This window comes from Vulpes vulpes, chromosome 5 (assembly GCF_048418805.1).
Source record: "Vulpes vulpes isolate BD-2025 chromosome 5, VulVul3, whole genome shotgun sequence".
NCBI classification, from domain to species: domain Eukaryota; kingdom Metazoa; phylum Chordata; class Mammalia; order Carnivora; family Canidae; genus Vulpes; species Vulpes vulpes.
The window spans coordinates 108,071,734-108,099,446 of NC_132784.1; the positions used below are offsets into that span (position 1 = coordinate 108,071,734).

The 27,713-nt window shown below is 45.5% G+C and overlaps 1 protein-coding gene and 1 non-coding gene across 2 annotated transcripts; both read right to left on the reverse strand.

Moving 5' to 3' along the window:
- Nucleotides 1-42: 42 nt before the first annotated feature.
- HHIPL2 (HHIP like 2) lies at nt 43-27,713 on the reverse strand. Its single transcript, XM_025991671.2, is given in 10 exon segments — nt 43-427; nt 430-639; nt 1,536-1,618; nt 7,310-7,391; nt 11,484-11,629; nt 18,273-18,399; nt 19,442-19,773; nt 22,971-23,114; nt 23,984-24,636; nt 27,329-27,713. Coding segments are annotated over 10 exon segments (2,346 nt in total). The 5' UTR covers nt 27,650-27,713; the 3' UTR covers nt 43-179.
- Nucleotides 21,036-21,140, reverse strand: LOC112914615 (U6 spliceosomal RNA). The gene has a single exon (XR_003233891.1). It is a non-coding gene; the product is annotated as a U6 spliceosomal RNA (small nuclear RNA).

A 27,713-nucleotide genomic window follows, 5' to 3' on the forward strand; every position in this document is an offset into this window, starting at 1 on the left:
GATCAAAGGATACATGACCTGATTGAGCAAGTACTGATTTATTACATTAGGTTGTAGGGATTTATAAAACAGCAGAGATGCGCAGTGGGACTTCCAGACCACCGCACAAGGTTAGCCAGGTGCATCGGCAATGTGGGATCTGGTCTCCCGGCAGAAGCAGATAAAGAGCATCCGTCCATTCAGAGAGCAAGATTCCCGTGCAGAGGACGACCACACTGGCCCAGGGTGCAGTTCCCTCCACCTGCCCCCACCTCCACCTCCACCTCCAGCTCACATACTGCTAAGGCAGCCTGCACAAGGAGAGGTGGTTCTCCGCTGGCACATCCCCAGGTCAGCCACCGGGACAGAAAAGGCCAAGGGAGACTCCTGCCAGCTCGCCTGGGCTGTGCTGACTGCCTGCCCCTGCCCTGGCGGGGTTTCAGACTCTCTTCCTCTTGCCCTGGGGGCCTAGGGACCTTGCTCGGGCTCTCTTCTTTGTACCAGGCCTTTGAAACATCTTCCTGCTGCTTGTAGGAGAAGCCAGCTTCTTGGAGGGGCCTTTCCTGGGTGAGGCCCGGTCTGGGCTGGAGGCTGAAGTTGCATTGGATAATTTTCTAGCAGCTTTCTCCAACTGCTCCTTTAGCAGGTCCAACACTGTCTCTGGGAAACAAATGTTTATTTAGTGAGAAACAGAAATCCTGGAAAAGAAACTCTAAAGGAAGCACCACCGGATACCTACAACTACATGAGGGCTCTTTAATATAAATTCTTGGGGTCCCTGGGTGGCTCAACGGTTGAGCACCTGCCTTCGGCCTGGGGCGTGATCCTGGAGTCCCGGGATCGAGTCCCACGTCGGGCTCCCTGCATGGAACCTGCTTCTACCTCTGCCTGTGTCTCTGCCTCTCTCTCTCTCTCTCTCTGTGTCTCTCATGAATAAGTAAATAAAATCTTTAAAATATATATACATAAATTCTTTTCAGGGGTGCCCGGCTGGCTCAGTGGTAGAGTATGTGACTCTTGATCTCAGGGTTGTGAGCTCAAGCCCCATGACCAGCCTTGATCTAAATAGATTAAAGGGTCACTCCAGGGATCCATGGCTCTGGAATAGTTCCCTTAAGATAGTCTTGCTCCTCTCTAAGCCTTTCCTGAATCCCCACCCTGCCTCTGCTCACTCGAAGGGCCCCTCGTTCCCCAGGACACCCTTCTCTACCAGAACCTCAGTGCTATATATATGTTTCATTTGCCTGTGCTACATTTGACTCTGAGCTACAAGCCAGGTTCACAGCTGTTAGCCCCAGGGATTAGCACAGTGACGGCTGCAAAATCAGTGCTAAAGGAACAGTGTCCAGTGAGGAAGAGATGAATGGACAGAGGACAGCAGGTCTCTGCGGTAGTGTGCACTGTCCAGTGTGTGGACTGTGGTATAGACTGAGCCACTGTTACGGTCCTCATCCAGAGCACCTGCTGGGGTGGGAAACAGATCTCCCACCCGGGGAGGACTGGAGTGCTTCTGCCGAGGGCTCTGAGGCCTGAGCCTGAGACAGAGACGGACTCACTGGCGAGTGGCCGGAACTGGATCCTCTTGCTCTTGGTTCTCACTGGCATAGGCCTGTACATGCACTTGCCTGGGGGCGCGCGCCTAAAAACAGAAAAGAGGAGGACACAAGATTCTGAAGACAGGACAGGAAAAAAAGATCACCACAAGACACACATCGGCAAGAACTGGCTTCAGCTCTCTTTTATCCATGGGGATGGGACAGATGGAGGATGAAATAAGTGATGAGCTCAGAGAGGGAGAAAGAACAGGGACACTGCAGGCTCTGGGGACACAGCGTAGTGAGCAGGTCAGGGGCACCGGCACAGTAACAGAACTGGGTTCAAACTCTGGGGTAAGTAACCTTGCTAGGCATCAATTTCCACATCTATAAAACAGAAAAAGTAATAGTACCCATCCTAGAAGGAATAAATAAGAGCTGTGTGGGGTGCCTGGCTGGCTCAGTCGGGTGAGTGGCCGGCCAACTCTTGATTTCAGCTCAGGTCATGATCTCAGGGTCCTGGGATCAGGCCCCATGTGGGGCTCCGTGCTCAGTGGGGAGTCTGCTCAAGGATCTCTCTCTCTCTCTCTCCCTCTTCCCCTCCCCCCCCATGCACACACTCTCTCTTGCTCTCTCTTAAATAAATGAATAAATCTTAAAAATAAAATAAAAATAAGAACTAATGGAACAGAATAGAGAACCCAGAAGTGGACCCTGAACTTTATGGTCAACTAATATTCGATAAAGGAGGAAAGACTATCCATTGGAAGAAAGTCTCTTCAATAAATGGTGCTGGGAAAATTGGACATCCACATGCAGAAGAATGAAACTAGACCACTCTCTTTCACCATACACAAAGATAAACTCAAAATGGATGAAAGATCTTAATGTGAGAAGATTCCATCAAAATCCTAGAGGAGAACACAGGCAACACCCTTTTTGAACTTGGCCACAGTAACCTCTTGCAAGATACATCCACGAAGGCAAAAGAAACAAAAGCAAAAATGAACTATTGGGACTTCATCGAGATAAGAAGCTTTTGCACAGCAAAGGATACAGTCAACAAAACTAAAAGACAACCTACAAAATGGGAGAAGATATTTGCAAATGACGTATCAGATAAAGGGCTAGTTTCCAAGATCTATAAAGAACTTATTAAACTCAACACCAAAGAAACAAACAATCCAATCATGAAATGGGCAAAAGACATGAAGAGAAATCTCACAGAGGAAGACATAGACATGGCCAACATGCACATGAGAAAATGCTCTGCATCACTTGCCATCAGGGAAATACAAATCAAAACCACAATGAGATCCCACCTCACACCAGTGAGAATGAGGAACATTAACAAGGCAGGAAACCACAAATGTTGGAGAGGATGTGGAGAAAAGGGAACCCTCTTACACTGTTGGTGGGAATGTGAACTGGTGCAGCCACTCTGGAAAACTGTGTGGAGGTTCCTCAAAGAGTTAAAAATAGACCTGCCCTACGACCCAGCAATTGCACTGCTGGGGATTTACCCCAAAGATTCAGATGCAATGAAACGCCGGGACACCTGCACCCCGATGTTTCTAGCAGCAATGTCCACAATAGCCAAACTGTGGAAGGAGCCTCGGTGTCCATCGAAAGATGAATGGATAAAGAAGATGTGGTTTATGTATACAATGGAATATTCCTCAGCCATTAGAAACGACAAATACCCACCATTTGCTTCAACATGGATGGAACTGGAGGGTATTATGCTGAGTGAAGTAAGTCAATCGGAGAAGGACAAACAGTGTATGTTCTCATTCATTTGGGGAATATAAACAATAGTGAAAGGGAATATAAGGGAAGGGAGAAGAAATGTGTGGGAAATATCAGAAAGGGAGACAGAACATAAAGACTCCTAACTCTGGGAAATGAACTAGGGGTGGTGGAAGGGGAGGAGGGCGGGGGTGGGGATGAATGGGTGACGGGCACTGAGGGGGGCACTTGACAGGATGAGCACTGGGTGTTGTTCTGTATGTTGGTAAATTGAACACCAATAAAAAATAAATTTATTTTAAAAAAAATAAGAACTGTGTACTTGGCCTACTATAAGTGATTAAGTCACTTCTAAAATTATTCTTTACGGAGATTTAAAAAATGACACTTGGAACAGTGCCCAACGCATAACGAGTGCCCCAGAGATGACAACAATGGTGATAATGGTGGTGATGGTGGTTGGTGATTCTCTATAAAGAGAATTCCATCGAGAACTCATGGCACAGGGGCACCTAGGTGGCTCAGTGGCTGAGCGTCTACCTTTGGCTCAGGGCGTGATCCCGGGATCCTGGATCAAGTCCCAGGGAGCCTGCTTCTCCCTCTGCCTGTGTCTCTGCATCTCTCTCTGCTCTCTGTGTCTCTCATGAATAAATAAATAAAATCTTAAAAAAAAAAAAAAAGAACTCACGGCACAGCCCCTGAAGGATTGCCAGCCTCTCTGCCTACTGAATAAGAATTTCATAACTGCTATTCCCTAGGTGCATCTTCTGAAATAACACGGACCCTGGAGACTACTCCTAGTAGCACTCACTATTCAGAGCAGAGATAGAACTTTCCAGTCAGTCCCACTGCCTCCTCTTCTGCTGTCCTTGCTCCAGCTCAGTCTCTCCTTGCTATCATCCTCAATCCAGGTGGGAAAAAAAAGTAATTTTATTTATATAACGGACACTGAGTGCTCAGGCGCTGCACTAATGCTTCATAAATCCAACTCACTGAAACCTCACAACAAATCTATGAGATAGGTGCCATCATGATCCCCATTTTACAGACGGGAAACGGAGACACACAAAGATTAAGAAACAGATGCAAGGCCACACAGCTAGTTGGTAGCAAAGTCAAGTTTCAAACCAAACCTGGGCTCTCAAGGAAGGGCAGGAAGAAATGATGAAAGGAAGGGGTAAAAAAATCACACAGAAATAAATCATTTGTTCCTCAGAAAGCTGGCACAGGTGCATTCAGCACAAGATAGGCTGAATAAGTAAGCAGAGCAGAATCTGGACCCAGGGCACCTGGGTGGCTCAGTGGTAAAGCATCTGCCTTCGGCTGGGGGTGTGATCCTGGGGTCCTGGGATCGAGTCCCTCATTGGGCTCCCTGCATGGAGCCTGCTTCTCTCTCTGCCTGTGTCTCTGCCTCTCTCTCTGTGTCTCTCATGAATAAATAAATAAAATCTTAAAAAAAGAAAAGAAGGGCAGCCCAGGTCGCTCAGCGGCTTAGCGCCACCTTCAGCTCAGGGCCTGATCCTGGAGACCGGGGATCGAGTCCCATGTCGGGCTCCCGGCATGGAGCCTGCTTCTCTCTCTCTCTCTCTCTCTCATAAATAAAAATCTTTAAAAAAAAAAAAATCTGGATTCACTACTGGAGAAGCTCAGAACGTCTGTACAGCTCAACATGATTATAGCCCAAGTGAATGAGAGCTGCTGAAAGGACTTTGACCCACAAAGGGAACAGTGTCCCCATCCCAGGCCCCCTCTTGCTAGCTGTCCCTCAGGCAAGTAACTTAATGTGGCCAGGCTCAGTTACCTTCCCTGTAGAGTGACGGTGTGAGCCTGTCTCCCTGGGAGAGAGAGCCCCCCCTGCACCAGCACAGTGCCTGGCACACAGTGACAACTCAGTAACTGTCATCCTGAGAGAAAGGTGAGCGAGGAGGAATGTCTTCCATGTGGAGAGGCTTTACACTTGTTTTATGGCTGCTCTGATGATAGAAGGGAGCTAGACTGTCCCCTAGCCAAATCAGGAAACTGTCAAAGGAAAGGCAAAGTGATTCACACAGGAAACTTTGGAGTGGAAAAGACAGCACTGCCCCCAGCCCAGCCATTATCTGCTGCCTGAGGTGCTTTAACTGGGTGCTGGGTTTGCTCCCCCTAAACACAGGAAATATGCGGAGCCCGTAGTGAAGCCAGCCCAGTACCTGCTTCGTCCCTTAGGAACTCTGCTCATGCCATTAGGAGAGCACCCCAGGCACCGCCTCAGGCACTGAGCTTCTTCCAGGAACTCTCGAGAACACTGAAACTCAGCTTCCAAACGGTGCTGAGCTGGGCCTGGCTCCTGAGCCCTGAGCCCTGAGCCCTGACCCACGTGCAGCCCATTTGTCACACGTCTTCTGAACATCACCCAAGACAGGAGTCAGGTAGCCTCACAAGGAAGTTTTCTTCTGCGGGCCTGTCTTCAAGCTGAATCGTGGGGCAGACTTTCTTGCTTTGGGGAAAAATCCTGAGATAAATCCATGCACAGCCACAGGCTCTCAAGAGGGACACGCTGCATCACCCTCTCAGGAGGGTCCCAACCACACACTCGACACCTTCCCAGATGGGAAGCTGTACTGTAGCCTCAGTCTGGGCAGTCGGTTAGCCTCTGACAGAGGTTGGCAAAAGAGCAGAAGTAAACCGAATGGAATCTACCAAGCGAATAACTATTGCCACTGAATTCCAAAAAGGGTCAGGTGGAAACACCAAGAAACCCATAAAAACCAATTTGCCTAGACCCTCTTACGCTGCTGGTGGGAATGCAAGTTGGTGCAGCCTCTCTGGAAAACAGTAGGGAGGTTCCTCAAGAAGTTGAAACTAGGGCTATCTTATGATCCAGCAATTACACAGCTAAGAACTGACCCCAAGGATACAAATGTAGTGACCCAAGGGGGCACCTATACCCCAGTGTCCATAGCAGCAATGTCAATAGCCACACTATGGAAAGAGCTCAGATGTCCATTGACAGATGAGTGGATGAAGAAGATGTGGTCTATATACACAATGGAATACTACTCGGCCATCAAAAAAGATGGAATCTTGCCACTTGCAATGATGTGGATGGAACTGGAGGGCATTATGCTAAGTGAAATAAGTCAATCAGAGAAAAAAATTATATGATCTCACTCAGATGTAGAATTTAAGAAACAAACCAGAAGATCATAGAGGAAGGGAGAGAAAAATAAAGCAAGATGAAATCAGACAAACCATAAGAGACTCTTAACTCTAGGAAACAAACAATGTGGCTGGAGGGGGATGGGATAACCAGGTGACAGGCATTAAGGGGGGCACAGGATGTAATGAGCACTGGGTATCATATAAGACTGATGAATCACTGACCTCTACCTCTGAAACTAATACATACACTATATGTTAATTAATTGAATTTAAATTTAAAAATGCTTAAATAAATAAATAAGTTGTCCCAGATTTGGCCACAAGGAGCCCTTCAAAGCTGGTTCCTGCAAAATAAATAAATAAATAAATAAATAAATAAATAAATAAATAAATAAATATTTTTAAAAAGAAAGAAAAAAAGCTGGCTCCTGCAGAAAAAAAATAATAATTTAAACATTTTTTTAATTTTAAAAAATAAATTAAAAAGATGTCTGCCTAGGACCTGAAGACCGCAACCAAACCCAGGGGATAGGGCCACAGTCCTTACTTAGGTGGTCACAACCATACACCCATTGTTAGATGATCCCAGACAGAAGTTTCCAGAAGCATGTTAAAAAAAAACCAAAAAAAAAAAAACAGGAGCCAAAGGTCTAGGCTAGTCATCCTAAAAAAAGCTCACAGTCCTCATTTCCCACCACAAAGAGACTGTATCCCAAATATTTCATACTTCCTAGAACACTGTCCTACACATTCATTCGCCCAATCTGCTTTTTATCGAAAGCAGAGATTTGCTTTGGTTGATCATTTCTGGTAACTCCTAGGGAGCCAGGGCTGTTCTTATGATCTGCCATGAAGATCAGGGCTGATATAGATGCGCCTAAGAAGAAAATGAGACCAAAGCTCACCTGGATGGGTCAACAAATTTGTAAATCGATCCATACGGTGCATAGGCACTGGGGTAAGACGTGGCCAGGAAATAGAGCTCCCCTAGGAAACAGGAACAGGCGATCAAGAACACGGTCGAGGCACAGAGCTGATGCACAGAGAAAGCTGTCGACACGGGGTTAGAGCCCCAGGAAGGGAAACCCGGAATCCCGACAGCGAGGCTTTCACTGGGCCGTGAACCCCCTACGGAGGAAACCCTTGTCTGGACCCCCAAAGGCTACCTCAGAGTGCACCCCATAGAGGCCCATTTGTGCTTACGTTCACCGAACTAAACTGGCTCCCCCTTTATCATCGCTTTGCTCTCAGAAACATCACCTTAACGAATCTCCACTTCCTTCCCCATCTCCTTACTACTGATAAGGATTCTCTGAAAAACCCTGAGATCACTGTAGGTCAAGACAGCGACACTTTCTATTGCCCTTTCTTCAGGCCACAGGGGCCTCTCCCTACTGGCCCTGTGCCTCGCTTTTCTCTCCATCTGCACCTTCCTTCCTTGGTCCCTGGGGCCCTGGTTTCCCTTTATCCTCCCACTCTTCAGGCTTCCTGCTGGCTTTCTCCACACCTCCAGAAATCACCTCTACCCATGTCTCCTGCTCCTCCCATTCACCCCTGTCTGAACACACTCTGCCCACGGTCACTACCTCATTCCACCTCTTCTACCGGTTACCTGTGAGGGACAGGATGGGATAGGGTGGACGAGCCCAACTCTGGAGTTGGAGCCGTCTGACTGAATTCTGACAACACCAGCTGCTGGCTGCGTTGTCTCGGGCAAACTTTCAACCTGGGTAACCCTGATGTTGTGGATTAATTCATTTGCAAAATACGTCACATGATTATTAGGGATTACACTAGAAGGTGATGGGGCGTCTGGGGGGCTCAGTCAGTCAAGTATCCGACTCTTGGTTTCAGCTCAGGTCGTGATCCCAGGGTCATGAAACCGAGCCCCACATCAGGCTCCACACTCAGTGGGGGTCTACTCAAGGATTTTCTCTCTCCCTCTCCCTCTGCTCCTCCCCACACCTCTCAAATAAAAAAATAAATCTTAAAAAAAAATACTAGAAAGTGATAATCAGCCGTTACTCTTACCTTCTTATCTCTACACCATTACATTTGTGCCAATGCACTGAATGGAACTCATTTGCTATAGGCTCTCTCTCAATTTCATGGAAGTTAATGTCTACCAAATGGCTAATTGGAAAAACCTAGAACTTCAGGCCTCTCTGAGTTATTTCCACAACTTTCTTCCTTGAATTTGTGGAGGACAGTGACCAACATTTGTCTCGTTCTGAATGCAAGGCTTACGGGCTTCGCAGAGCACCCTGTGCACAGCTGCCTAATAAATTCTGGATTTTGTGTATTCATGAACTATATCATCATCCTGCCCTATACGAGGTCTGAGGCATTAGGACACACCCGACCCTAAAGCCAGTTTGCCTCCTCTGATTGGAAACCCGGGCACTGTCCATTAGATAAATGAGGGGCTTACCAAGTGTCTGCATATACACAGTGCCATCATACAGAAGCCCCTCTGAGCCATACAGAGAATTCCTGCTTTAATTGAAAACCCCCCATTGTGGCATATTCCCTGCACCAACAACACCAGTTTATGTAAGAAGTATGTCCTAAACATGCCACAGACTTCTCATTGTATTTTTAAGGGAAAACAATGCTGGAAGCAAATTTCATTTGTAAAGTTCAACCAAAAATTTTAAAAATATATTTTAGGATCAAAAAAGACCACCCCAAAACACTGTAATATGCCATGTAAAACGAAATGTGTGTGATGCAAATTTACTGCAAGCAGTAATACTTTGAAAGCCAGCCCTCTTGAGAATGTGACTGACATGCAGAAATCCAACCCAAAGGGACCCAGCCAGCAATGAGCAGCCCCGTACCCACCCCTCCTTCTGCAGTCACTTATTTGCACCAGCTGTCAGCTAGAAAAACCTGGAAATACACCGCAGCAGTACTGGGGGTTCAACCAAAAAGGACGGGCCTATGGCTGGTGGCTGATAACAAAAGAATAAAATGCTCAGATCTAAAAATATGTCCCTAAGTGGCAAAGGCTATGACATGAGCAAAAAGTCTGAATCACTCTGCACAAACACACAACAGCAAGCAACTCTGGAAGAAAATAACTTGCCTTAAAAACAGCCTTCCTGGCTTTAGGACCATCGGGCAAAGTCTGGCTTGGGAACACCCTGGCAAGTCCACTCGATAAAATTCAGCCAAGGACACTTAGTTTTGTTTGCCAGATGTACTGACTGATACTTAAAAGCTGCCTGTTTTCTCCTGCGAGAAGCCTACAGTCACAGCAAACCAAACCACCAAAGCCAGGGGTTCTGAGGCCTCTGAAAAGGAAAAGCCACAGAACACAGCAGCCCAGGATCCCAGGGCAGAGCCGCCTCCGGGGCTCCAGGCTCCAGGGCTCCAGCCTCCAGGGAGAGCAAGCTCCAGCCTTCAAGGACTCCAGCCTCCCTGGGGCACCAGGCTTGAGGGGTTCCACCAGGGCAGAGACCCCAGCATCCATCCACTTTCACATCATCCACTTTCCACTGAGCATCACCCTGCCAGCCTGTGGTTTCTCTCCTTTTTTGTATGTTTGGACTTCCAATTTGGAACTCATTTACTTAGACTTTTCTCTATTAAGAATGCTTGAATTCTCTAAAATATCCTCTGCTCCTCTAAAATATTCATCCCAAACTATAAGCTAGGAAAAGGTCCAGCAGCCGACTGGATCTCCTTATGTCTTGCTCAAGTCAAGGTCTGGCACAGGCACCCCATGACTCAGCGTGGAAAGAAACCCAGTACTGAGGAAACCTTCAGGGCTCTGGTTTACACTCACAGAGAAGCCCAGGTCTGGAAGGGACCCTGAGAGAGCATTTTATTCTCTTCTGAGACTCCAAGCATGGCTAGGATGCAGTGCCAAATACTAAAAAGATCATAGGCCCTATCCTCCTCCCAAAATAAAATTTTATCTTTCAGAATGCAATATAACTTATGTAATAAGCTCAAATTAAAAATCCATTTTCTGATTACAGAATTTGAGGAAATTTGGAAGAGCTGAGGCTGTCTGTCTCTCATACGTACACACAGGCTTTGCTCTGCCGATGCCCTTAACAAATACCTCATCTGTCTAGTGAATAGCCTCCTAGCTGGCTGTCGACCCATTTCCCAGATCTCTCAGGAAAGAAATTCTCCTTGGCTCACTCATAGCACTGGCCTCCCAGACTCCTGGCAGGGTCAGGAAAGGGAGGATCACCAGAGGTGCTTCCTCCCAGGCAGCACCAGTAAGATAAACATCAGTGTCACCAGGTCGGCCCCACCACTGGCCCTGTCCATGTTCCTGTGATTGCAGATTAGATAAAATCAGGACACAGATCTCCTTCATGGTCAAAAGACTGAACGAAAGACCAGAATATAAAGCCTGATTTGCCCCATAGAGTGAGGAATGGGCCTCAACCAAGAAGTAGGGATATTTGATCTGTTGCCTCACTGGTGAAATAAGCATAATAATTACATCATGGGGGTGTTGTAAGTACTAAATAACATAAAGAAAAATGTAAAGTGCTTAGAACAGTATCCAGTATATTAAAAAAGTTGACTATAGGGCACCCAGATGGCTTAGTAGGTTAGGCGTCTAACTTTTGATTTCGGCTCAGGTCATGATCTCAGGGTCATGAGATCAAGTCCTGCATCTGGCTCTGCACTGAGTGTGGAGTCTGCTTAAGATTCTCTCTTTTAGGGCACCTGGGTGGCTCAGTGGCTGAGCATCTGCCTTTGATTTAGCTCAGACCCTGGGGTCCTGGGATCAAGTCCCACATCAGGGTCCCTGGGGGAGCCTGCTTCTCCCTCTGCCTATGTCTCTGCCTCTCTCTGTGTGTCCCTTATAAACAAATAAATAAAATCTTAAAAAAAATTCTCTCCTCTCCCTCTGCTCCTCCCCCCATCACACATTCTCTCTCTCTCTCTCAAAAAAAAGGTTCACTAAATGATAGTGAAAATACAAGTGTAGTTGCTATTTAAATAACAATAATAATAGTAATAATAATTATGACAAATGTTTAGTTAACAATGCCTGTGATGATTTAAGTTCCCATAAGCAGAAACAGAATAACCCTGTATATTTCTTACCTGCTTCATCTTCCGCAAAAGATATGATATATTTGCTGTATGTGCTGATAAGCCCTGGGAAGGCACAGAACTCAGTGTTGCCCAGACAAATGTCCTGTTTCTTCCATTTCTTGGTTTCTCTATCTTCCTGCAAAGCCATAAGTCGACTAGATGAAAAACAAAACACTTATTATAGGAATCCATATTTTCACTGTGCAGGATATTTTTCCTCCTGGAAACAGAGAATCTGAGTACTAGAACTGAGTCTTCCCTAGGAGATCAACACCTAGTCTCTCCCAGGAATCAGAAAGCTGCTTCAGAGTTACCTCAGTCACCCGCTGGCCCCAGATAGAGAAGCTCCTCTTCTATTACAGGAGGAGTCCAGTGCCCTGTGAAGGTTGCATCACTACAAAAAACTGATCTTTTTTTTTTTTTTTTACAGATTTTATTTATTTATTCATGAGAGACACAGAGAGAGAGAGAGAGAGGCAGAGACACAGGCAGAGGGAGAAGCAGGCTCCATGCAGGATCACACCCTGGGCCAAAAGCAGGCCCTAAACTGCTGAGCCACCCAGAGATCCCCTCAAAACACTAATCTAATTTTTTAAAAAGATTTTATTTATTTATTCATGAGAGAAAGAGAGAGAGGGAGAGAGAGAGAGAGAGAGAGGCAGAGACACAGGCAGAGGGAGGAGCAGGCTCCATGCAGGGAGCCCGACATGGGACTTGATCCCGAGACTCCGGGATCACGCCCTGGGCCAAAGGCAGGTGCTAAACTGCTGAGCCACCCAGGCTGCCCAACTAATCTAATTTCTATTAGTTTGTGACCTTCACTAATCGCTCAACTGGCTAAGCCTCACTTCCCACATCTGTAAAATGAATTTACCGCGGACAAAAGTTGCAAAGGTTATGTAAGATAATATACACAAATAGCTGCCCAGTGTGTCTGGCACATAGTAAGGGCTCAAAAACTAGAAGCTATTTTTGTTATTATGCCTAGTAGCAGGTAGATGCTTCATCTCCCTCCATCATCTGTCTGACCTGAAAGCAGGTTTTTAGAACAAAAAGAAAAGGAAGAGGGGTAAATTAGGGCATCACCTGAAACATTTTATAGAAACAGAGATGTTCAATCCCAGTGATTCTGGTGTGTATGCTTCGACTAGGAATCACTGAATATCAACCAAGTGACATGTAAGGAGGTGGAACTGTGGATGAGAGTTGTGGGGAAAACCTAAACAACAATTAAACCCCAAAGATCTAACAAGTGATGACAAAGGAACTGACCAATTACTAGTTTTACCCATTTCTGGAACCAAGAATTGCAGTATGAAAATATTACCACCCTTTCTAACAAAGATGGGGTAACAGGAGCCAGACTTACCCTCACACCCTAAACAGTCAAAAGCCTAGACAAAAGAGAATGACAATTTTTAAAAGACATTGGAAATCAGAAAACAAAGGACTACAATCCCTAAGAGATGGGAAACAAACAAGGTAAGCCCTAAAATCGTCCCAGCTTGCTGCCTTAATAAAGTTTCCAGAATGAGGAGGAAAAACACAGGCAGAGCCAGCAGACTCCTCAAGGTGAAAAGACAGAGATGAGAGTCCAGGAAGACTAAGCAGGAAGAACCTGCAGCACAGATAATGGGAAGAACAGGCCCCAAAGATCTGCAAAGTATCTCGCTTGAGTATCCATCACTATACTTCATAGCATATACATGTGAGGAAACTACCTAAAACAGGGGAAAGAATTAGAAAGAAAGAACCTGGGACTTCCTCAGGATCAGGCATAGTTTAAGTATAACTCAGAGAGCATTGGGAAGAGTTTCTAGCAAACTCTTGCCTCAATATTGAGGAATAGATAGTTCTAGAATAAGCACCACACTGATCCTCCATAACAAATATTAACAGCAATACTTGAAAGGATCAAATTATTTCGAAGTAACTTAACTATGTCCCAGAACATAGGATGCCTGCATGGCTCAGTGGTTGAGCATCTGCCTTCAGCTCAGGGCGTGATTCCAGGTCCTGGGATCGAGTCCCGCATCAGGTTCCCCACAGGGAGCCTGCTTCTCCCTCTGCCTATGCCTCTGCCTCTCTCTCTGTGTCTCTCATGAATAAATAAGTAAATTTTTTTAAAACTATGTCTCAAAACAAAGCTCAAGGATATTTAGAGATACAAAAACATTCAACACCCACAACGTTAAATTTACAATGTCTGGCATCCACTAAAAAATTGTTAGGCAGTAATGAAAGAGGTAAATACAAGCCATAATAAAGAGAAAAATCAATCAAAACTGTAAAAGAATTGACACAGATGTTAACTTCGGCAGAGAACATTAAATAGTGATTTTTACTCTGATTCCATATGTTCAAAAAGCTAAGTAGAGAATGGGAAATATACAGAAGACCCCAATCAGGTTTCTAGAGATGAAAAATACAGTGCTTAAGATTTAAAAACAAACACTGGATGAAATGAATGACACATTAGAAGCTGCAGAAGAAAAGATTTGTGAACTGAAGACATAGCAATAGGAGCTACCCAAATTTAAATACAGAGACATAAAATTTAAACATGAATAGATCATCAATGAGCTGTGGGAAAAGTTTAAGCAGCCTAATATACACATAATTTAAGTATCCAAATAAGGGATGCCTGGGTAGCTCAGGGGTTGGGTGTCTGCCTTCGGCTCAGGTTGTGATCCCGGGGTCCTGGGATCCAGTCCTGCATGGGGCTCCCTGCAGGGAGCCTGTTTCTCCCTCTGCCTGTGTCTCTCATGAATGGATAAATAGAATCTTTAAAAAAAAAAAAAGTATCCAAATGAGACGAAAAAAAGAGGGTGGAGAAACAAAAAATATTTGAAAAAATTATAGTCAAAATTTTTCTTTATTTGACATACACTAGAATTCACAAATCCAATAAGTGCAACCAAATCAAGCACAAGAAATATGAAGAAAACTACACCAATATATACCAAAATGAAATTGCGCAAAACCAATGTTAAAACCTCAAAAGCTGCCTGAGAAAAGACATGTTAAACATGGAGGAAGAATATAAGGATGACAGTAGATCTCTCACTGGAATTAAGGCAAAGAAGAAGATAATGGAGAAGATTTTTTTTTTAAGATTTTACTTATTTATTTATTTATTTATTTACTTGAAAGACCATGTGAGAGCAAGAGCAGAGGAAGGGCAGAGGGAGAGGGAGGAGCAGACTCCCCACTGAGCAGGGAGCTCAATGCGGGACTCATCCCAAGACCCCAAGATCATCACCTGAGCTGAAGGCAGACACTTAACCAACTGAGCCACCCAGGTGCCTATGGACAACATTTTAAAGAAATAAAGAAAGAGTACATCAACACAGACTTCTATATTTTGCAGAAATATTTTCATAAAGGAAGGGATAAAAAAGACAGCAAAAGCAGAATTGATCACCAATGAATCCATTCTGCAAACAATGTTGAAGGAAATTCTTCAAGCATTAAAAAAAGGACACCCCAGGAAGGAAATGTGCACAAGGCAATGAGGAGTATTGAGAAGGGTAACTCTGTTTCTTATCACCACTGTAATACATCACCACAGCTTGGTGGCTGAAAACACTCACACTTACTCTCTTACAGTTTTGGAGGCCAAAATCCTGAAATTGGTTCCACTGGGTCAAAATCAAGATGTTGGCAGGGCTGTGCCCCCTTCAGAGTCTCTGGACGAGAATCAATTTCCTTGCCTTTTCCAGCTTCCAAAGGCTGTCTGTCCCCATGTCTTGACTCATGGGCTCATCACACTGCTTCTGTTGTTACACTGACTTCCATCTCTTCTGCAAGTTTCCCTCTACCTCCTTCTTCCAGTGATATTTGTGAATACATTTAGGACCCACCTAGATAATCCAGGGTAATCTCCCAAATCAAATACAGTCTGTTTGTGACCACAATCAAACTAAATCACAAATCAATAGCACAAAGATCCAGGAAAACTTCAGATATTTGGAAACTACATAACCCACTCCAAAATAACTTGGGAGAAGATAAGTCAAAGGGAAATTAGAAAATATTTTTAACTGAATGAAAATGAAAACATGATTTATCAAAATTTATGGGATACTGTTAAAGCAGGATTTGAGGGGAAATTCATAGCACTAGACACATGTATTAGAAAAGATGACAGTCTCCAGGGACCTGGGTGGCTTGGTTGGGTCTCTGTTGCTTTCAGCTCAGGTCATTGTCCTGGGATCAAGGTCATGGGATCAAGCCCTGTGTCCGGCTTCATGTTTAACATGGAGTCTGCTTAACAGATTATCTTCCTGGCACATCTGGGTGACTCAGTTGGTTAAGTGTCTACCTTGGGCTCAGGTCATGATCCCATGGTCCTGGGATTGAGACCCACATCAGGCTCACTGCTCAGTAGGGAGTCTGCTTCTCCCTCTCCCTCTCTCTCTGCCCCTCTCCTCCTGCTTGTGTTCTCTCTCTCTCTCTCTCTCTCAAATAAATAAATAAATCTTTAAAGAAAAAAAAAGGTAAAGAAAGTTGACAGTCTCAACTCAGTGACCTCAGTTTCCATCCTAAAGTAGTATGTTATTTGAATGTGGATACGGATTAGTTGTAAATGTATATTGAAAACTCTAGGCAACCACTGAAAAAGGAAAAAAATAAAGTATAACTGAGGTGTTAAGACAGGGGAGAAAATGGAATTCTATAGAATGCTCAGTTAAATCCACAAGAGACAGAAAAAGAGTGGAAGTCAAAAACAGAATAAAGAACAAGGGCAACAAATAAGCAGCAGTAATAAATACAGTAGATATTAATCCCACTATGTCCATAACACTTTGAATGTTAATGGTCTAAATGCACCAATTAGAAGACAGAAGAAGGGATGCCTGACTGGCTCAGCAGTTGAGTGTCTGCCTTTGGCTCAGGGCATGATCCTGGAGTTCCAGGATCGAGTCCCACATTGGGCTCCCCGCATGGAGCCTGCTTCTCCCTCTGCCTGTGTCTCTGCCTCTCTCGCTGTGTGTCTCTGATAAATAAACAAATAAAATATTTTTTTAAAAAAAGAAGACAGAAGAAATAAAAGGGGAGCTTGGGTGCCTCAGTTGGTTAAGCCTCTCCTCTGACTCTTGATTTTGTCTAAGGTTGTGATCTCAAGGTCTGAGATTGAGGCCCACGTCGGTCCACACTCAGTGTAGAGTCTGCTTCTCCTTCTCGCTCTGCTCCTTCCCTTGCTCTCTCTCTCTCAAATAAATGAATAAATAAAATCTTTCTATTTTAAGAAAAAATAATAAACAAATAACAAAGATCACCAGCGTGGATCAAAAAACAAGACCCAACTATATATATGTTGTCTACAAGAAAACTTAGGCCTGAATGACTTCACTTGGAAGAAACATATGAGGAAGAAATAATAACTATTTTACACAAACTCTTCCAGACAAGTCAAAAGGAGAACACCTTCCCCAACTCAGTCTATTAAAGCCTGCCTTACCCCGATGCCGAAATCTTGCAAAGTTATTCCAAGAAAGAAATCCCTTTTATGAACACAAATGCAAAATTTTCAAACGACATGTTACTAAATCAAATCCAACAATATATTAGAAGGAGAATACATCATGACCAAGTGGTATTTATTCCAGAAATGCAAGACTACATCAGTGATTTTTTAAAAAATCAATGTAATTCACTATATTAAAATGAAGTTGAGCACTGGGTGTTATATTATAAATTGGCAAACTGCCTGGGTGGCTCAGTGGTTGAGCACCTGCCTTTGGCTCAGGGAATAATCCCAGGGTCTTAGGATCAAGTCCCACATCGGGCTCCTCACAAAGAGACTGCTTCTCCCTCTTCCTATGTCTCTGCCTCTCTCTGTGTGTCTCTCATGAGTAAATAAATAAAAAATCTTTTTAAAAAATGAAGAAAAAAATTTCTTAAAAACGAAAAATGAGAAAACCACAGGATTCTCTCACTAGATGCAAAGATGCATTTGACTAAACTTGACATCCTTACTTAATATAAACTCTCAGTAAACTAGGAATGGAAGGAAAATTTCCTCACCTGATAGAGGGCATGTACAAACACCCACAACTGACATCATACTAACTGGTGAAAATGAAAGGCTTCTATCCGACATTGTACTGAAGTTTAAGATGAAGCAATAAGTCAAGAGAATTACAATAAAGACATTGCAATTCAGGAAAAGAAAAAAATGAAAGTATCTATATTCACAGGTAAAATGATCTTGTGCATAGAAAATCCAGTAGAATTTACACACACACACACAAGCTAATAAGAGTTTGGCAAGGTAGCTGGTTACAAGCTCAATACACACACACAGACATTTAAATATGTATAACAAACGTATAATAAATATAAATATATAGTAAAACTGGAAACAGTCAAACCAGGAGAATACATGAGTAATTTGTGGTATATCCATGCAATTGAATATTACAAAGCAATAAAAGAGAAAAACTACTGACACATGTGACAACAGTGATGAATTTCAGACATTATTGAGTGAAAGAAGCCATACATGTACAAGAAAAGAATACATATACATGATTCCATTTACATTAAGTTCTAGAAGCAGAATTAATGTGTGATGGGAGTGGTTGTCTCTGGCTTGTGCCTGTGAGTGTGAGAAAGGACAGGATGGTATTCTAGAGTAATGGCAATGTTCCGCATCTTGACATTGTTACAAGTATATATTGTAAAACTTTATCCAACTGTGCTCTTAGAGATTCCATCTCACCACATGTAATCTATATCTCAATAAAAAGGTTAAAATAGAAGAAAAATTAAAGGAGACATCAATCCTCTTACCCACTCACGAAGTCCCCAAAGATGTAGAGGCCATTGAGATTTGGGGATTCACACCCACGGTAGACATATCCTCCAGTGACTGACTTCCCCACTGTATGGCCATAAGCATAGATTGGGAGAATGTCATCTGTCCAGGAACAAAGAGAGGGTCACACCTGAGGCCTGCAGGTGTCTGGGTGGTTCAGTTGGTTAAGCGTCCAACTCCTGATTTCAGCTCAGGTCATGATCTCCGGGTTGTGAGCTGGAGCCCCCTGTCACACTCCATGCTGAGCATGAAGCCTACTTGGGATTGTCTCTGTCCCTCTCCCACTGCCCCACTCCCCCATCCTGCTCATGCAGGCACGTGCACTTTCTCTGTCTCATTAAAAAAAAAAAAAGTGAGAGCTTCAGGGAGGAAGATGGGGACTTTCAAATGTAGTTTGCCTGATTGAGTGGAGAATGTTTTATCTCTTTGTCTTCAGTAGGGCAAGCAACCAAGAGAATCACATTTATTTTTCCCAACAGACCAGCCACAGTATTCATGAGCTTCCCATTTGACTGGTCTCTGCAAGCGGAGAAGAAGCCGAAAATTCCCCCACCTGTGAGGCAGTGACCTCAGAATCCACACACCTATGTTTATCCCCTAGGCTGACACAGCAGATACTCACGTTTAAGGATCTGAAAACCTTTTGAGGGTCTCGAGGACGCCTTTGTAACTTAGAGGACCGAAACACACTGGTGATAAAGCACAACTGAAAAGCACACCTTGATTACTGACGTTGAGGGGTTGTGCATGGACTATACCACCTGACTCTACATGGGAATGTCATTTCAGTGGGCTGTTCCAACTGGGAATAATTTAACACACAACCACCAATCTTCCTCTGCTAGTGGTTCTCAAAATAGCATGCCTAAAGATCATGTGGGTAATTTATTTGAACTATAGATCCCTAGGTCAATCCCAGTCCCTGAATACACCCAAGATTTAAATGCATCAGGTCAACAGGCATCACTCAAGCATTTCTGGTGCCAGTGGCTGGAGGGCCAAGCTGAGAAGTCCGATCCCACAGGCCATGAGCCAAGACACCTGGACCACCTGCAGGGCACAACACTCTCAGGTTGTATCTCCCACCTCCACCTCCAACCCCCACGACTCCTTCAAGAAATCACCCAGAGACCGTCTTACTTACCCAGAGACGCATTGTGACAAAGCTTTCGGTTGTAACATTCAAATCCTTCCTTTGCCCTCCAACCATAGTTCCCACCTTTCACAATGATGTCAACTTCTTCGAACATATTTTGTCCCACGTCCCCACAGAACAGGCGGCCACGGCCCTGGCGTGTGACGGGGTCCCCTCGGTCCACGGCGCAGCGCCACATGTTTCTGACCCCATAGGCATAAACAGCAGGGTGGGCCCCTGGCTCAGCCACAAATGGATTGTCAGGGGGCACTCGGTACCTCTTGCCCTCTGAGCCGGCGCTGTTCACATCGATCCTCAACACTTTCCCCAGCAGGGAACTTCTGAAAGAAAGGAGCCCGGGCAACAGGTGCAGGATGAATACCCCAAAATGGGATTGCTGCATCATCGGCTAGTTTTATTTGTCATGTTTTTGAAGCATCTCCACCGTTTCCCATAGCCGCTGCACTAGTTGCATTCCCACCCACAGCACACAAAGCTCTCCCCATCTTCAGCAACACCTGCTGTCTATCCCATCGTGGTTTTGATCTGCACTTCCCTGATGATTAGTGACACTGAGTATCTTTTCATATGCCTGTTGGACATTTGTTTACAAGAGGAATAAGTTCTAGAGATCTGGGGTACCTTGTCCCTATAATTGACAATATTGTACTTACGATTTTTTTTTAATACCTAAGTCTTTTTTAAGAGGGTAGATTTTGTGTTAAGTATTCAAAATTTAAAACTAATTAAAATAATAAAATATAAGATAGGGGTGGTCTGGATGGCTCAGTGGTTGAGCGTCAGCCTTCCCCTCAGGTCGTGATCCCTGGGTCCTGGGATCGAGTCCCGCCTCAGGCCCAGTAGGGAGCCTGCTTCTCCCTCTTCCATCAGTGGAAGTGGACCCCATACGTTTTACTTTTCCTTTTAGTTTATCATTTGTCTTAGTAAAAACTGTTGAGTATAGAATGTGAGCAGAGGGGTGGCGTGCCTCACTGTATACAAAGTGAGGCATATTGTTCTCATATGATTGAGATATTGATCTCAATATTGATATTGATTCTCAATCAGTTCCAGTCTGTTAGATGATACTCTGCTTCTCTGTGTCTCTCATGAATAAATAAATAAAATCTTTAAAAAAAGAAAATATAAGAGAAAATAAAATGGTACCAGTCCAGAGACCGCCCAGGAGGGCCTACTGATAGTCAATGCCAAACAACCTCCAGGAATCACATGGGGAGACATGATTTTATACACACATGATATTTATGTGTATATATATATATGTGTATGTGTGTGTATACATATATACACACACATATGTACACAAGATATATACATGAAGTCATGTCTATACTAGGTAGATAGATAGATAGATAGATAGATAGATAGATAGATAGATAGAGAGATGGATGGATAAGTGTATAGATTTAGGCAAAAAGTTAAGGCTCACCCAGTTTGGGCTCAAAGAAAACTGGTAGACAAAAGTTTGATGTGATCCTGGCCCATGTGACCCTGAGCAAGCAAGATGCAGCTTCAATTTTTAAAATGTTTTCGATGGGAGGGTTTCTCTCAGATTTGGTTTAATACTGAGAATTTTTTTGGGGGAAATTTGGAACACTTCATGAATTTGCACATCATCTTTGCAGATGCCATGCTCATCTTCTCTGTAGTGTTCCAATTTTAGTATATGTGCTGCTAAAGTGGGCACGAATACTATGAATTTTTAAAAGGTTGATTCTTCCTCTTACAGCACTGTGGTCACAAAAAACAGAAAGAACAGGGCTTTTGGCGAGGCTCTGCCAGTAACTGTGATCTCTGGGCCTCAGTTTCCTCATTTGTAAAACAGAGGAGAGAAACACTACCTCGAAGTGTGGTTGTGGTGTGAGGGGTAAATGAGTTACTCTGCACGCAGCCGGTGAGGCAATTCCCGACCGTTGGCATTTGACAAATGTTAGCTCTTGATTATTTTTTTTTTAAGATTCATTTATTGGGGCATCTGGGTGGCTCAGTGGTTGAGCGTCTACCTTTGGCTCAGGGCATGATCCTGGAGTCCCAGGATCGAGTCCCACATCGGGCTCCCCACAGGGAGCCTGCTTCTCCCTCTGCCTGTGTCTCTGCCTCTCTCTGTGTGTGTCTCTCATGAATAAATAAAGTCTTTAAAATAAATACATAAATATAAAGATTTATTGAGAGGATGGCAGAGGGAGAGAGACAAGCAGACTCCCCATCTGAGCCAAAATCAAGAGTCGCCCACTTAATCCACTGAGCCGCCTGGGCACCCATTAGCTCTTGATTATTAGAACTTCAATATTTTATTACCAGGGATAATGGGATTCAAGTGCTTGCTGGTGCAAAGGGCAGAAGGATCACATGACCTTTATGAAGGTTGGCACAGCCTTCACTGGGCGTCCTCCCACACCAGCTTGAGTTTGAATTTTGGTTCTGCCATTTGTTTGCTGTGTGGCCTTGGACAAGCTACTTTACTCCTCTGTGCCTCTATTCTTTTGTCAGCAAAATGACTATCATAATACCTACACTTCATAGGAGTCATCCCTTCCATAAGTATTTCTGAAGGGACTCCCAGGCTAGGCTCTATTTCAGGTGTTGGGGATACATCAATGAACAAATGATGCCCTTGTGAGATGTTAGAATTACATTCTCGGGGCACCTGGGTGGCTCTCAGTTAAGCATCTGAGCCTTGGTTTCATCTCTGGTTGAGATTGAGCCCCACACCAAGCTCTACGCTCAGCATGGAGTTGTGCTGGAATTTCTCTCTCCCTCTACCCCTGCTGCTTTCTCTCTCTCTCTCTCTCTCTCTCTCTCCCTCCCTCCCTCCCAAATAAATAAATAAATAAATAAATAAATAAATACAATCACATTCTTAAATACACACAAGGTATTCAGAACTGACATACAGTGAGCATTCAGTACATATTGCTTATTAAAATACCTTCTCACATCTCCAGGACCCAGCACAGTGCCAGGAGCACAGTGCTCAATAACACTGCTGAGCTGTATTGAAATGGGTAATAGGGCAGCCCGGGTGGCTCAGCGGTTTGGCGCCGCCTTCAGCCCAGGGTGTGATCTTGGAGATTTGGGATTGAGTCCCACATCGGGCTCCCTGCATGGAGCCCTCTTCTCCCTCTGCCTGTGTCTCTGCCTCTCTCTCTCTCTCTCTGTATTTCTCATGAATAAATAAAAAAAATCTTTAAAATAAATAAGTAAAATCTTTAAAAAAAATGAAATGGGTAAGACCTTGGTGTGGTAAATAATATTCTGCTAATATATATCCAACTCTAAATTCATCTCTACATAGTGTTCTGAGGGTTTACTGAGCATCCAAAGTATTACTTACCAAATACACTGTGCCTGAAATGTATAGGACCGAAAACCAAAACGTTCCTCCCACTTGCTTCAACAAAGGGGGTTACATCTTGCAGCAAGTGATTTGGGTTTGACCTTCTGAAGACTTCATCTCAGCAAAAATGTACCAGGGCTCACCCCTAAAGGGACAGGGACCTAGATCCATCCAGCTTACTTGTTCTGAGCATTTCCAAACTTGCCAAAGGGATTCCCAGCCCGTTCTCCATCCCCAGTGAAGATGTACAGGTAGCCATCCACACCAAAAAGAAGTTGTCCACCATTATGATTTGAGGCTGGTTCTTCTATCTCTAGGATGACTCTGGAAGGAAAAGAAACCATGCTTTGGGCTTTGATACAAGCTAAAACTGCATCCTCTTGAGACACCCAGAAAGGACTGGTCCAAGCCAGTCCTGCTTCGGAGTTTCCAAGGTCACAAATGTTGGAGCTCTATGACACTCCTTGTTTCCCAGGATGTCGCCTTCATTTTTCTTTCATATCATGATTCCATGAGCTGTAGACACAGCCAGACTAACAATCACCCTTTTCTGGGGCTGGGCCTTACTCCTGGCTCTACCAGAATTCTTAATCCCTTCTTTTGAGCAACCCAGCAGGGGTTAATCAATTCTCCATGTTCTTTTCAATCCCCCAACTTGGCTATTTGGGAAAAGAGAGGCAGAAAGGACAAGAAGGAAAAAGGGCAGAATGGTGGAGTAGAAAGACCATGAGCTTGGAGTTTGACAGAATTAAGTCCTTATCGGACTCAGCATCCATAGCTCTATGGCCTTGTGCCACAGGCTCCTGTGAGGATAATACCCATGTTCAAGGCAAAGGGCCTGGAATCCAAAGGCCACACAATAAACAGAGGCTGCTATTATGTTTAATATATTGGTATTATCTATAATCATTTCTCAAACCCTTATGGCTGCTGGCCATCGCTTACATTCTATAAAAACAAGTAAGCATGGCTCTGATTAGGTAACTGTAAGGTGATGATGGCTATACCCCATGAAGACCCCCCACTCAAAAATCTAATTTGTCTGTCCTTATTAATCAACAATGACTCCTTGGTCAATATTATAAGCCAGTGGCTCTAAAACCAGAAATGTTTCTCTTTATCATCTTGGAGGACAGGCTGGTATTGTCTTGAAGCAGGGTACAGAGGTGCCTGTTCTTACAGGCATGTCTTACCTTTCTGATTTGGGGTCAGCTCTGTTGGGATCAGCCCGAGAAACCTTCATCTCACTAATCCGGATCTTTTCTATCTTATTCTTGCCCAGACACGAGTAATAAATATAGAACTTGCGGTTGTGGTGGAATTTGGGATGAAAAGCCAACCCCAAGAAGCCTCTCTCGTCCCCTACCCAGGGGGTAGTCAACACGATACTCCTGAGGTCCAAGAAGGGTTGTTCCAGGCGACTCCCGTCAGGCAGATAGACCCACACCACCCCCAGCTGCTCGGCCACGAAGAAGCGATGGGTGCCGTCCCCTGCGTGGACCATGGAGACCGGGTTCTTCAGCCCATTGGCCACCTCGGCCAAGCAGAGCTGCAGGCAGCCCTGCTGGTCCTGGGCCACCACACCCAGGTTGCGGTTGAGATGGTCATTCCTCAGGACGTTGGGGAAGCAGTAGTCCTCGTCAGGAAGGTTCAGGAGGTGGCAGAAATGGGCGCCATCCACTTCCTGTGGCCTCCGGGGGCGATGGTCATTGGTCAGTAGGGAAATGGCAGAGTGGCAGTTAGAATGGAAGGCAGAGCAGTAGTCAGAGCAGAGGCCAGGAAGGTTCCGGAGGGGCGTCTGAGGGTTCTTGGCGTCGTAGAGATGAGCTGCATAGGGCGAGCACTCCTGGAAAAGGAAAGGAGGCTTGTTGGGTGGTCAGACCGGCCGCAGGGGGGCTGGGCCCAAGCTTTGAGCAAGGGGAAGGAAAAGTGGTCTAGGAAAGAATCAGAGGGACCCTTGGGTGGCTCAGCGGTTGGGAGTCTGCCTTCTGCTCAGGGTGTGATCCTGGGGTCCTGGGATCAAGTCCCGCATCAGGCTCCCTGTATGGAGGCTGCTTCTTTAGATTTAGATTTAGATTTTTTAAAGATTTCTAATAAAATCTTTAAAAAGGATAATTAAAGGAAAGAATCAGAATTCTGGAGTGACTATGACCAATGCCCCAAATTTTCTTTTCTTTTTTTTTTTAAGATTTTATTTAGTTATTCATGAGAGACACACAGAGAGAGGCAGAGACACAGGCAGAGGGAGAAGCAGGCTCCCTGCAGGGAGCCCAATGTGGGACTAGATCCCAGGACTCCAGGATCACGCGCTGGGCCAAAACCCAGGCATCTCAACGCTCCAAATTTTCTAGCCAGTTAGTGCTCCTGGAAGGCAAAAAGGGTTGAGAAATCTTTCATGTTCACAATACCTTCTCTAGCATTTTAACTTAGTTCTTGATACTTAAATTTTTTTTTAAAAGATTTTATTATTCACGAGACACACACACAGAGAAGCAGAGACACAGGCACAGGGAGAAGCAGGCTCCATGCAGGGAGCCCATGCGGGACTGGATCCCGGGTCTCCAGGATCACACCCTGGCCTGAAGGCGGCACTAAACCACTAAGCCACCCAACACTTAAAATTTTAGTAAGCGATGACTTTTTTAAAAGAATACTGATTACCCCACCGATAAATGCTGCATCTGTAAGATTTTATGTCTATATCCAAATCTGAAGCCACGTGGCAAAAGTTCCACATTTGCTGAATCTGGGTGTTGGATACATGGTGCATTTAATTAGTTAATTTTCTGTGCTTTTCCGTATGTTTGAAATTGTTTACCAGTAGTAGTAAAATTACCAACTGGACATGTGATCTGTCACTTCCAGAAATTAGGCATCTAGTCATTTCTTCACTTACTAATTAAAAATATGTAAGTGCTAAAAAAATAAAAATAATAAAATAAAATAAAATAATAAAATAAAATAAAATAAAATAAAATAAAATAAAATAAAATAAATAATAAAATAAATAATAAAATAAAATAAGTTCTTCATCTACACAAAGCACCATGCTGGGAGTTAGACAAATCTCAGCTGTGGCTACGGGGTCACACCACTGCTCTTGACACAAACACACAAGACCTGTGGCTCAGGGCTCCCTGAACTACAGCGTTTTTTAGGAGGAGAATAGAATATTGTGGGCAGACAACCAACTCCCAGTAGTCATGAAAGACAAGCAACCGGGACTAAGTAAGAAAGGCCAGTTTAAGGGGCACGCTTGTGGGCCTCGGATGGAGCCCAGGGCCCGCGAAGCCCCTTCTCATCACTGATACCCCTCCCAGGGGCCGCAGGGGCAGGACCATCCCTGACACCCCCCGCCCCCCCAGTTCTCCCCACCACAAAGGGGCAGCAGCATTTCTCAGATGTGCAGGACTTCCCTGCTCACTCTTATGCCAACCTTGGCCTCAGCAGCTTGCAGAGCAAACTCCCTGCTGTTGGAAAGAGGGGAGCATGTGGAAAGAAAGGGAAGGAGCTTCTAATAAACAGACTCGTCTAGGTTATTCTGATTCCTCAAATCCCTAAAACAGGAGAGCTGCTGAATTCGGCTTTTGGAACCTTCACCCAGTAGGCAAAGTGGGAGGGAGGGGGGAGGAAGGGTGGAGACACTTTTACCAGGGGGGTGTCTCGGAAATTCACAGTCTTAGTGTTGTTCCTGAGAGCCCAGCGTCTGCCCTAAGTGTCATCCCAGAGTTAATTCTCCAGATGACAGAGGAGGATGGCGCCGGCGGTGGGGGAGTACAGCCCGGTGATGCCACCCAGGTGGCCGGCGACGGGGTTGGGATCTGCGATGTTCCCTGCGAAGGGCCGCTGCGCTCCGGGTCATGAGCAGTGGTGGTGGTGGTCCCCAACACCTCATTCGAGCACCCCCACCCGTGACAGCCTCTTTGATCGGCTCCCCAATGCGACTCTCTCCCCTGGGCCCTGGGCCGCTGTCCCAGAGTCGGTGATGGGGGGTCGGGGGGTGACACCTGCCAGGGAGGTGGATTTGGGCCCTTGGAGAGCCAAGAGAAGCACAACCCCTGTGAGTCATTGCCACCGGCGGCCTGAAGCTCCAAAGCCCCAGCTCCAGATGCTGGGGGGGCCCCAACCCCACCACCACCATCCTCCCCCTGCGGAGCCCCCAGCACAGAGGAGCCAGACGAGGACCGGGCCCCAGCAGGTGCCACCTCTGCCCCCAAGCCCTCTGTAAGCCACCACAGGTGCACCCGGTGCCCCAGGGGGACCTGGCCAACAAGCTCTGGGAGCCCCACGGACACCCGTCTCCACCTTCTCCCTGGGAAAGCACAAGGGCCAGCAGAGCCCAGGGATGGAGGCCACCTTTGGGTCTCCCAGCAGAAAGCAAACCCAGCACCCCCGCCCCCCGCCTCCGTGTGTCCGTCCAGAGCTCCAGGGGAGGCAGCTGCCAGGTGAGCTTCTGAAGGGACCCACCCCACCCAGCCCGGCACCCGCACTTTGCTAGGCGGGCTCCCTCGCTGCTGCAGGGCTACACCCAGGCCCACCTGGCACAGGATGTCCTTAACGTAGCGGCCGCACAGCTCGTGGCCCTTGAGGTCTAAGTAATCCATGATGTCCTTGTAGCGGGCGGCGAGGCGGCGGTCCTTGCGCTGGTCACAGCAACCGAAGGACTTGTAGTCGGAGCAAAACTCGAGGTGCAGCGCGGGCTGGAAGGGGGGCCCATAATCCAGGCACTGGGGGTGTCCCAGCAGCAAGCCCAGCTGGCCCAGCAAGAATGTGAGGCAGAGGTGGGAGACGGCATTAGAGGCAAGGAGCCTGGGGGCCCAGCCACTCAGGGCCCCCCCAGGAACGCACCTCCTCCGCATCTGGGTCTTGGGGCTGGGAAGCCGCAGGTGGCCGTGTGCTCAGGTTGGCTCCCGGTGGTGCTCT